Below are 12,075 nucleotides of genomic sequence, written 5' to 3' on the forward strand. Positions count from 1 at the left end.
GTCGATGTCGAATTTTAGGAAACTGTAGCTCGTATGTAACAGAAACCATTTACAGAATACTTGTGCAACACATTTTTGAGTACTATTTGAATGTTTGGGATTCCCACGAGGTTGATTTATAGCAGGGGCTTCCAACCGTTTGCTTACCTGCGCCATACTGACTGAGGTGGCACAGTAGTTCAAACCCACATCCAGCCGTGCTGATGTAGGTTTTCTGTGATTTCCCTAAATTGCTTCAGAAAAATGCCAGGATGGTTCCTTTGAAAGGACATGGCCAAATTCATTCTCCATCCTTCCCTAATCTGATGGGATCGATGACCTCGCTGTTCGGTTCCCTCCCCCAAACCAACCAACCTTACCCGGGCCATGTTGGATGAAGACAAATATTTTTGGGCCGCGCATAATATGCTTAACATTAACAATAACCACTGGTTTTTAAAAAATATAAAAATGTATGGACCAGTCAGAGAATAGCATCATGTGGTGGGAGTTTCAAATTGAAATATTTACTTTATCATAACTTTACATAAACTTTTTTTTTTTTTTTTTTTTACCGATCATGTAATAGATGTTCACTCCTTGGGCCACATTGATACTTTCTTTGAGCTTCATCCCACCTGTGTGCCACTGGTTGGAGATCCTTGAATTAAAGGGAGACATCAAAGCAGGTCAGAAGTGTACCAGTAGTTTTGTTACCGGGAGGTTCGATCTACACACGAGTATTACGGAAATTTTCCGGGAACTCAGAAAGGAATCCCTGCAATGAATAGTTTGCAAAACACGAGTAAAAATCTGTTAGAGAACAGGTGCTTGAAATGAACTGCAGAACAGTATTGTCGCCACCAACATAACACCTTATGTAAGGACTGCGAAGTCAAGGTTAGAGTTATCAGAGTTCATACAGAAGCATATAGAGAATTGTTTTTCCCTTGCTCCATTTGTGAGGGAACAGGACAGGGAATGACTAACAGCAGTGCATCGAAACCTCCACCAAGCTCTTTATGGAAGCTTGTGGCATACATTTGTAGATACTAATGTAACACGTGCAACCGGAAGTGGCATGGCAGCAAATAAAGTACTATTATTCCAAATTTTATAATATCAGTCAACAAATTGACAGAAAATGGTATTGGTGTCCTGAGACAGCTGGGGCTTATAGATTTTAATCCCTCCAAACATGGGCCTTGCAACAGTTTAGGACAATACGTCTCTCTGGGACTATATAAAAATATGGCTGTAATAGTTGTGGATGTCTAGGAAGCCAGAGAAGAGGTGTGTGCTTTTACTTTCATGCCCACCAAAATCTTAGACAGTCATACAAGGTGCGACAATAAAGTAATGAGACTGATGTGAAAAAAAATGTTGCTTACAATTTTAGTCAAGTTTAGTGTTGTCTCCTTCACAGTAGTTCCCTTCTGATTGCTCACACTTTTTTCAGTGCTTCTGCTATTGATGGTAACATTTCTGCAACTCATCTTCTGTAATATCCTCCAAGAACCTTGTCACAGCTTTTTGGACATCTTGTGTTGTTTGAAAATGGTGCCCCTTGACTGCCGTTTTGACTCTTGGAAATAGAAAAAAGTCGCACGTAACGATATCTGGTGATTAAGGTGGCTGTGGTAGTACTGAGATTTGTTTTGAGGTTAAAGACTACTGTACTGACAGAGCAGTATGGGATGGCGCATTATCGTTATGCAGAATCCAATTGTCAGCAATGTTGGCATGGACACGAAGAACTCTTTTATGAAGTCTTTCTAAAATTTCTAATATTGGTTAACTGTTTGTCCAGGAGACACCCACTCTTTATGAACAATTCCCTTGGAATCAAAGAAGCACACAAGCATGCATTTCACGTTTGACTTTGACATGCGAGCTTTATTTGGTCTGTGATCCCTTTGAGCACCATTGCAAACTTTGGCATTTTGTCACAGGATCATACTGAAAAATCCAACTTTCATCACCAGCGATAACACAGCTCAACAATTCTGTATTGAGTTCCATTCGCTCTAACAGATCGGCTGCCACATTTTTCAGTGTTTCTCACTGTTGTGGTGTGAGATTTTTGGGGACCATTTTTGCACAAATCTTTCTCATACCAAGATCTTCAGTTATTATTAGACAAACCATTTCTCAATTGATGTTCAGTTCTTCTGCAATCATTTTCACGTATAATCTTCGATTAGATCGTACAAGTTCACACACCCTGGCCAAGTTGACATCCGTCCATGAGGTTGATGGTCGTCCACTGCGGTCTTCCTCTTCAACATTCCTTCTGACGTCACCAAATATTTTATGCCAACGAAAAACTTGAGCTCTTGACATAACCTCCTCTCCAAAAGCCTTCTGAACTTACTGTAAGTTGTCGTCGCGTTTTCACCCAATTTAATGCAAAAAGAAATGGCATTCCATTGCACAATATTATGCGGTTCCATTTCTGTGACAAGAGACACAAACATGTGTTAACTTATTACAGGACAACTCACGACTGAGCAGTTGCATCAATGTGCCGCTTGGACTAGAAGCAGCTTATAGGCCACGGTCAAAGGTATTGTGCCTACGCAAGCATGCAGGGTTGACACATCTTGCAAAGAAAATCAGTCTCATTACTTCATTGTCACACCTCATATGCTTCTGAAACAGCAATGCCTGTTTCTTAATACGGTGCAGTGACTGGGATTTTTAAACAAAACATTTAACCAAATCCACTTCATTTATTAGTTTTTCAGCACAGTAACACAGTGCATGTCGTATTTACTTTTAATCCACAAATGTTCGCAAGCTGGCGTATTCCCACTTTGTATAAAACATTCAAAATTTGAATTTCATCCAAAGTATTTCGATGACCAGAGATGCCTACACTGAATCGAAGTCCCCTGAGCTTGCATAGCTTTAAGTTTGATAAACAATGTGAAGTCAAAAGCCACTCAAAAATGTTTCAAAGTTCAGAGACCTCACAAATATTTCAAACTCCAACTGCAACTTAGAAAACTTGCAGAATTTTTCGAAGTCGATATGTGTGACTGTTTCACTGGTCATACCTTGACACTCACTGGCAATACTCTTTGCAACCCAGGCAGTGAACTTATGTGTTGCTTCACCATTTACAAACCTTTCAGTTTGTTTATGTGTCATATATGTCAAATTATATGTTCATAAATTTTCTGTAACTCATATTTCTCCTACAATCTGCATAGTGTTGAACTCATGCTCCGGAATATGAAAGTTAACACAAAGACAAGTCACTTAAGAATAGTATCATGTTATTGGGGGATGTTATTGGGAGTGGATACTATTTTTAGGAGCTATTTTGACTGATTGCCATTGCGATAACATTTTTTGATACGGTTTAATGTCAATTTTCTCGAGTAAGATTGAATGTACTATAGGTTGCAGTATCCCGATTGACTCATCTTTAGTTTTACTTCATAGTGCTGGATTTTTTTTTCATTTCCAATTGGCATTAACAATAATTTTTACTGAAGTTACTAGAAAAAATAAGGGAAAGTACTAATAGCACAAAAATACATATTAACTCCTAACTTATGCTACCAGACCAGCAGCCTACTTTGCATTACACAATTCTTGAGTCATTGCTCAGCTCTTAACTGTTAGTGCAACAAAAATTATTAATTTTCTTAATTTTTAATAACAATTTGTGTATCTTTATGACTCTGTAGCTCCAAAAGTAATTGTGCTACAAGGTCAGAGTAGGGTTATCTGTTTCGTCTAGATGAGACCTTAGTTCGGTATGATGAACTCTTACATATTTGTGATGCTTCATGCACTTTATGTTGTGACTGCAGTTTTAAAAACATCTGTTAGGCAGACATATGCTTTTGCAGTATTTCCAGTCTATCTCAGCTACCTCCTACATTGACAAACATGTTTGTCAGCAAATCACCATGACTCTCGTACGGTACTCAACAGTCTCGTAAAACTTTGAACCTCGATTTCTAGAAAGCAGTTGAGAAGTGCATCGTACTAGAGCAGCATTTATCATATCTAGGTATGTACTGCAGCCATGCAAAAGATGAGCAAACTCAGCAACCGATTAGTTGTATGCTCCATTTGTCAGATGCAATTAAAAGAGTATGCCCTCATTCTGTTTAACAAATTCATTTTTTGATTATGTGTCTTAGAAATACTGCATGTCAGCATTTATTATTACGTCCGTGATGTAGTCACTGACACACTTGTGATTGCTGGAAATGATCTGTTTGTTTTTGTTCTTTAACACATAAAGAGGTCCAGATCTGATACCAAGTGATGAAGTTAGTTACGGTGATGAAAGCAAGAATCTGAAAATTGGTCAGTGTACATCAGGAGCTGTTCTGGCCAAAATAATTGATGAGGTGAGTATGAACAATTTCTTTTACAAGTCTCATGTTCGGGGTTGAATGCTACAACAGTAAAAATTAAGTATAATGCAGAAAAAAATGCAACCAGTTAAAGCCCTTCCCCTCAAAATATCTGTTTCTTTTCTTTATTGATATTTTGAGCCTTGGCTGGCAGATCACGAGAGAGAGTGACATTTATATGATGTTATGTCGCAAACCACATGCAGGTGAGTGCTTTTAAGTCGACTGAATGCTTAACATGATTAAAAAATGAGAAGAATGTATATAATATGGCATAAACTATTGCACCAGCTGTTGGGAAAATATCCAATAGTTACCAGTGTCCCACCAGATATGATGAGCCTTCTAAGATTGCAAGTTTCTACCAGTTTTCAAAGTTTTTTACATTGTGCGTATTTAAATGCTACCACATCTGTAGCGTTCAATAAATCCAATATAATTAAACCTTGAAACTTCCCAGAAATCTGTCTCTTGTGAAGATACAGACAGGTTCTCTTCCTTCTCGGACAGCTACTTGAAAAAAACTTATCCTTTACCTACAGTAATATTCCTTCTTAAGCCAGCAGTCCTAAATTGCATTCAACACTATATACAGCGTGTTTACAAATGAATATCGGGGTTTTAACGCTTTATAATATTTATTTTATTAAACTTACAGTTATAAATGATATGTCAAATGAAAGAGCAACTCAAACAGTTTTACCAAGAACCTTATAAATGTTCAATGTGAGCACCATTTGTCACACGGCGCACATCAAGTTTATACCCAAGTTCTTCCCAAACGTTGATAAGTGTGTCTTCAGTGATTGTAGCAACAGCTGCTTCAGTCTGGTTTCTTAATTCAGGGAGTCTGCTGGTAGCGGAGGCATGTACACACGATCCTTGATGAAGCCCAAAAGGAAAAATCGCATGGCGTTAGGTCGGGTGAATGCGAAGGCCATGCAAAGCAAGCCCTGTCATTGCGCCCCTTGCAGCCTATCCAGCACATGGGTACAGTGAAGTTCAACCAGTCGCGTACTTCAGTATGCCAGTGAGGTGGTGCACCATCTTGCTGGAAAATGAAGTTCTCTGGCTCATCTTATTCCAACTGAGGGAAGAGCCATTGCTCTAGTTTATCAAGGTAAGATGTGCCAGTTTTACATTAGGTTCACCAAAAAAGAAAGGCCCATAAATTCTGCTATAGATTTGATGTGTGTCGTGTGACAAATGGTGCTCACATTGAACATTTATAAGGATCTTGGTAAAACTATCTGAGTTGCTCTTTCATTTGACATATCGTTTATAACTGTAAGTTTAATGTAATAAATATTATAAAGCGTTAAAACCCCGATATACATTTATAAGCACCCTGTATTATAGTCCGCTCAAGATTAGTTTAGGGTTGACATTTTGTCATATATGGGGAACCTTGGCTTGTGGAGAGAGATTAGATCTGTACCCTCGACCTTTTTAAATTTATAATTTATTTCATCATGTTTCAGTAGCATGCGAGCACAATATTGGCTATTAATGGTGACATTGGGCGGGAATTGAAGTATCCGATGATGAGTACTGCGTGAGGGTATGGAGCACAGTTGAACTGTAGGAAACAAGGCCACCAATGCTACTGCCGAGGCTGCAGTCCTCATACCTCTGCCTTACATTCCCTCCGATGATCTCTGTGTTACCTTCTCTCAGCAGGTGGTGTCACTTTGGTGTCACCACTGGTCCTCCCTTCGTGGGAACAAGCTCCAGGTTATTAAGCTTCTCCCAGTGGCTCTGACAACCTCCTCTCGACCCTCTCACCTTGAGGAGATAGGTTGCGTATCGGGCACTGTCTTTTTAGCCATTGCCATTTGTTCAGTGGCACTCCCCCGTGACTTTGTGCACATTGTGCACAGCTTTTGACAGTCTGCCATTTCCTGATGAAATACCCTTTTTTAACCACTTACGTTCTGTTTGTGTTTGCCGTCTTGAGTTATAAGCCGTTTCAGTGAATGACATGCAGGCTGTCGATCGCGTTTTACTTTTTGTCTGTCGTAGCAATATGGTAAGCGCCATTTAATTTTTAGTTCGGACCTCCATTTCTCTATGGCATATTTTACCAAGCTTTCCCCACACCCCTCTTTTTAGCTGCCTTCTCCTTGGTCGATTGTGATTGACGTGTAGTCGTTTTTAATTCCTCTCTTTGTCTTAGTGTTGCTACAGTGCTAGTGGTGTTGATAAAACGCAGAGCAATGGCAACGATAAACAAAGCAAACATTACAGTATATCTACAACTGCTGCCGAGGTTGACATTTCGTCAGAAAGGAACCCAAGGAATTTCGCAGAGTGAGAAAGACGTGGCAGATAAAATATAAGCATTTCTGCAAAATGAGTCAGTAGACCGTTTGGTGTTGTATACACTCGACTGTGCAGACAGTGTACATGGGGAATATGATAATGATGATAGGTGCTTAACAAGCGAAAGTAATATTGAAACAGGTGTCATGCTGTGTAGTTTGTCGTCCTTGTTGCACAGGCAGCCACAAACCCCATCTCTGGTGAAGCTTAGTAAAGGACAATCATTGTCCAAGCAGTGGTTACTAAACATAATTATGTATGTGGAAGATCATCTACAGCATTGTAAAAAAACAACTATGAACAGATTTCTAATAAGCCTGCAACTATATGACGGTGAAGTGCATAAGAAAAACTACGGATATTCAAGGGACGACGTGGCACACTTTTTACAAAAACTGGTGTTTGTGCATTGCCTGATGCAATTCACAGGATATGCGTGACAGTGACCTGCTACATTAAGCAGATCAAATTGTGCGCAACATATATTACAGTGATTTTAATGGAAGCAGTGGATGATTGCATAACTTCAAACAGTACTACAGAATTGGAAGACGTAAGATAACAAAATTTCAAACAAAATGTCACCTTGCTGATACCCAGTAAACTATGGAGTCAACCCAAAAATTTGTAGTTGAGATAAACAGACTTATCTCATCATTGAGTAAGGACTTTTTTTTAACTCGGACCAATTGGGATTTGAAGAGGAAATGCATATGAAAGGAACCCTGAAAATTAGAGGTGCCAAGAGAGTTGTATCGAGATAAACTAATATCAGTGCCTTAACACATTCATATTCAGTTATGCCGACTGTTAATCTAGATGGTTAATTGGCTGGAAAGTTATTTATTGTTCTGCGAGAAGTCGGAAGTGCTCCGCTTCCTATGATGTGCGTGATCTCACAAGGGCATAGGGAATGTGTACATCACAGCAAGTAAGAGAGGGAAAATGGAAGTAAGGGAACTACAGCTATGGTATGAGCATTGCTTTTGCCCAATAGCTGCTCAGAATGACTTGCTTTTGCTAGATTCCTGGTCTGCGTAGAAAAATCATACTCCTTTCAAGCAAACTATTCCTCCTATAAAATGTGTGACATTGCAGTTCATACCATTTGGAAAAATTGGACAAATTCAACCTCTGAGTGTTTGTTTTTTCTGTACCTATGAAACATATTATTTATCGCAATATCTGCAGCAATGCCTTAAAGGATAGCCAGTTTCTTGATAAGCTCCACGATAGACTGTTTCACATTTGGTTGCATGCCCTCCTATTCCGTCAGTTCTCGTCACCCCATTACAGCGATATGATTCTGTAAGCATTCCTTAAGAGCGGATACCTAGCTGAACGTCCTGCATGGTATGTAACTCCCAAGGAGTTCGTCTTCGATCTTGATGGAGTGAATCTTTGCAATTAGTGTGGCCCACCATTGTTGTCCAGGCATTGTGCAATTTAATGGTTTGTTTTGAACATTTCTTGAATGTCAATGATGATCATTTTGTGGGGTATAATACATGCACCCCATAGAAGGCTGATTGCTATGCCTCTGGACACTCATTTTCTGTTGCCCTCCTAAAGCATGGTGAGTCATAAGCAGCTGGTACTTTTCCTGTCATAATTGTTAATACAATACTTTCAAATGAGCCTTACTAAAGATTGAATTTGTGATCTCACACTCAAGATGTTCCTTGTCAGATGGCAGGTGCCGAAGTGAAGGGATTACGATTTGCTTGGTGCACAATATCTGGATCCAGGCTGTACATGACCCGGGCCAACTGGCAAATGCGGGAAAAACACGGGAAAAACCAGGAAAAATCTGGGAATTTTTTTGAATTCTGGGAATTCTTCATTGTTTTAGTTTTCAGATAAATTTTTGTAATTTTGACTGGTAAGAACTGATACTCTTGCAAAGAATGCTACTGTATCCTGCTACTGGAGAATAATACTGCATCAATAAAACATAAACGAGAGAAAAAATAAATAAATAAAACTTAATTGCAAAGGAAATGTGCCATGTACAACAAAAAAAACACCGGAATGCACAAGTGTCCGCCAACAAAACTATGCAATACTTTGTAACAGTAAACTGCTTTCTATTAATGTGACATCATAGCTGTTTACATTAAGTTTGTTTGAGCAATTGCCAGCACGCTCGTGCACATGCGCAGTTGACTTGCGTATGAGCAGTACTTTCCAGCTACTTGAAATGTGGCTTTTAGCTGCACCGTCAGTAGCAGCAAACAGCCAGATGCTAACGAGAAAAATTATTTCTCGCTCGCCATAGCTGCCAGATTCGCACATTCACAGAGGTGTCTGAGTTATAGTGAGAAGGGGGTTAGTCTCCACATGACCCATGTTTATGTTAAGTGATTCTGCTGTTTCCTCTTTGTTTACAGCTCCCACACCAAATGAAAACAAAACGGATTTCTGTGGCCAGGCCCTATCAAGTGAATTAAAATACATTCACATAATTATGGAAGGCAAAAATATATTATTAGTTTCAGTTTTCTGATTTTATTTTATTTCCACATTTTTGGCAGTCAGGCATTAATCGCCTTGCAGAACAATGAAGTTTTTTTGTCAGTTTGCTAAAGACATTTGGCTTTATTAATCTTTCTGCTGAGGCAATCAAACAAAGTGTTTCATTCCACAATATTGGCTAGTTACAGTTGTTCACTGAATTTTAAGTCCACATTTTCATCTCCTACCTTTTATGACATTATGCCATAATAAAGAATCAAACTCTAGATAGTACATTAGTGGTACTCCAACAAAATATACATCCCAGAAACCACACTGAAAAGCTTAATATCAGGTTGGACATACTTCATTGTGAATCTGGACAAACCAATGTGCACTTCAAACCGAATTATGCATTTTAGTATAGTTTACGAAATTTCGAGGGTCTTTGAGTATCCTCTGATGTCCTGTTTCCGTTATGGCATAATGTAAGATCTCTTAATGTTTTATACGTACAAACATGCAGGCTTCTTACATCACCGCAGTTGCGCATGTGCAATAATGCCTGTTTTCTGACACTCTCTGGCAACTGCTAAAACAAACCTATTTCTAACAGTCTCGGGGAAGTATTACGAATGATGGTTTGAAAAGCGTTACCTTAAAAGTAAATTTCCTTTTACGCAAGATGAATTGTGTTACGTGTGACAATGTGTGATGAATTTCTTAAATGACAGAGTGTTTGACTCTTGTGTAATACTCAACATTTTGAGGACTAGCCACTTAGAAGAATTTCAAGCCCGGAAAAGCAGACATTCATGTCATTATTTTAAATTTACTGCTACATTTGTGTGATATGTGAAAGTATAACACACACAAGAAAAAAGATCAATATTACATGTGAAACCTTAGTTTGTCTTGTAGCTTATTAATATTCCAGACCAATATTATATTTGAAAGCTTAGTTTTCCTTGTAGGTACACTTTGTGTATTAATGTAAACCAGTAACTTTTCCTCTTTGTATGTTCGCGCTACTTAACAGTGTTCTTGCTATTGGCTGACTACAACACGTGTCTTACGCTCTGAATATCTGCTGTCGTCAGCTGGTGAGATCACGTGGCATAAGATATGATTGGCTCACAAAATGGCATAGCAATCTCGATTTCAATGCTCTGGAAACTAGTACGCTGTGTTTGGTGAAATTCGAATTTATACTTTCGTAATATGAAAATATTTAGTGTACATGTCTTGCACATCAAAGGTCTTTCCAAAACTCCTCTCCCACCCTCCCCCCATCCAAAGTGTATAAAATGTTAACGCCATTCAAAGGATTGATAAGTTTTACAGTTCCGAGGGAAAATCTATGGAAAGCCTACTGTCGCATAGCTTGGGAAAAGCGTATTTTCGCATGGGAAAAAGTATATTTTTTAACCGGGTTATATGGGAAAAATCAGGGATTTTTTATTTATTTATTATTATAATTATTATTATTCTTTTTCTTTTTTTTTTCTTCCCCCCCCCCCCCCCCCCACACACACACACACACACACACACACACACACACACCACCCCCTGTGTATACATCCTGGGGGCCTCCATTGTGGTGGTGGAATTTGGACTACTAGGAGTACGCATGTGCCCATCTCCCAGTTCAGCACTGGGCCTGTGTCACATCCAAATGCCCCACATGTGTGGATGTTTTGCACAATTGGGCCAAATGGAAACCCACAGTGAGGTCCCTTTCAATCGGTCAGGTGCTGATAGAGCTGTCTCACACATGTATGCGGCATCTCCAGATCCCTCAAAACAATCAATCAACATCTGACACTGTTCAAGTGCCTTATATATCACATCAGGCCTGGTAACAAGACTAAAAACAAACAACACTAAGATACAGCGGTCTCCAATCTTGTCACATAAAAGTAAAAGAGATAAAACTACATACCAATAGGTTGGGAAAGGTTAAAAAGAAAGGCAGGACAGATCATGCAGACCCAAGGATGAGAGGGAGTCACCTGTAGTTCTCACTGTGAGTGATATCCGACTGACATAGGGGACGCGTGATGTGTGACAATGAGCCACATGTAATGTGCAAATTGATTGACAGAATTCACACAGGTGTAGCCCCATGGGCTTGTATATTCTGGCCATAAGGTCAACAGCCAGTGTGGTGTTAACTGAAATGAGGTGCAAGACAGCTGTATACGTGCGGTTATTCTTTGGAAGACTGCAAGTTATTTGGATAATTAACCACACACAATAGCACACATACTAACATTTTGTTTGGTCTAATTTATGTGAGGTTAACAGTTCCCGGAGAGAGGGCACAAAATTGCAAGACAGGAATAGCTGGAGGAGAGAAATGCAAAGCTTTAGGGGTATATGTGAGTATGATAAAGTTCGTAGCGTTTTTCCATATGTTTAATAAACACAAAAGATACACGTAACAGAGAACTTCATCATCATTAATATATTCTCCTTCACAATCTACAATAGTCCGCCAATGATAGAGTAACTTTTCGATTCCACGACTGTAGAAATTACGTGTTGTTGTTGCGAGGAAATCATCTAGTCTTGTTCAGAACACATTTTCATCAGAAAGGAAGTTCACTAAAGATTGTTTGATAGAGAACAGAAAACGTGAAAATCTGAGGGTGCAAGGTCAGGTGAATAAGGTGGGAGCGGAATGAATTCCCGACCCAAATCCTGTATGGTGTTTTTGTCAGTCTTGCAGAATGATGGCAATTGTTAACATGGAGTAACATCACTTCACACAGTTTCCTTCGTTGTCCTTGGATTGCATATGCAAAATGTTTCAGTTGTTGACAGTAAATGTGAGCAGTTATGTTTGCACCTCAGGAAGTAATTCATAGCACGCCACACCATCGCTGTTCCATCAGATGCATAACAGTATGCTTTGTGAATACACACAGGTCTTTGTTCT

General features: G+C 39.2%; 1 protein-coding gene across 1 annotated transcript in view; it reads left to right on the top strand.

Moving 5' to 3' along the window:
• LOC124550724 (X-ray repair cross-complementing protein 5-like) overlaps positions 1-12,075 on the top strand; it is a gene marked incomplete at its 5' end in the record, with an annotated part of 126,777 nt that overhangs the window by 28,654 nt on the left and 86,048 nt on the right. The window contains one exon of the mRNA XM_047125445.1: positions 4,244-4,352. Within this exon, the coding sequence (XP_046981401.1) occupies positions 4,244-4,352 (109 nt within the window). The remainder of the gene's footprint in view (positions 1-4,243; positions 4,353-12,075) is intronic.

The sequence above is a fragment of the Schistocerca americana genome, chromosome 9 (genome assembly GCF_021461395.2).
Source record: "Schistocerca americana isolate TAMUIC-IGC-003095 chromosome 9, iqSchAmer2.1, whole genome shotgun sequence".
Taxonomy (NCBI): Eukaryota; Metazoa; Arthropoda; class Insecta; order Orthoptera; family Acrididae; genus Schistocerca; species Schistocerca americana.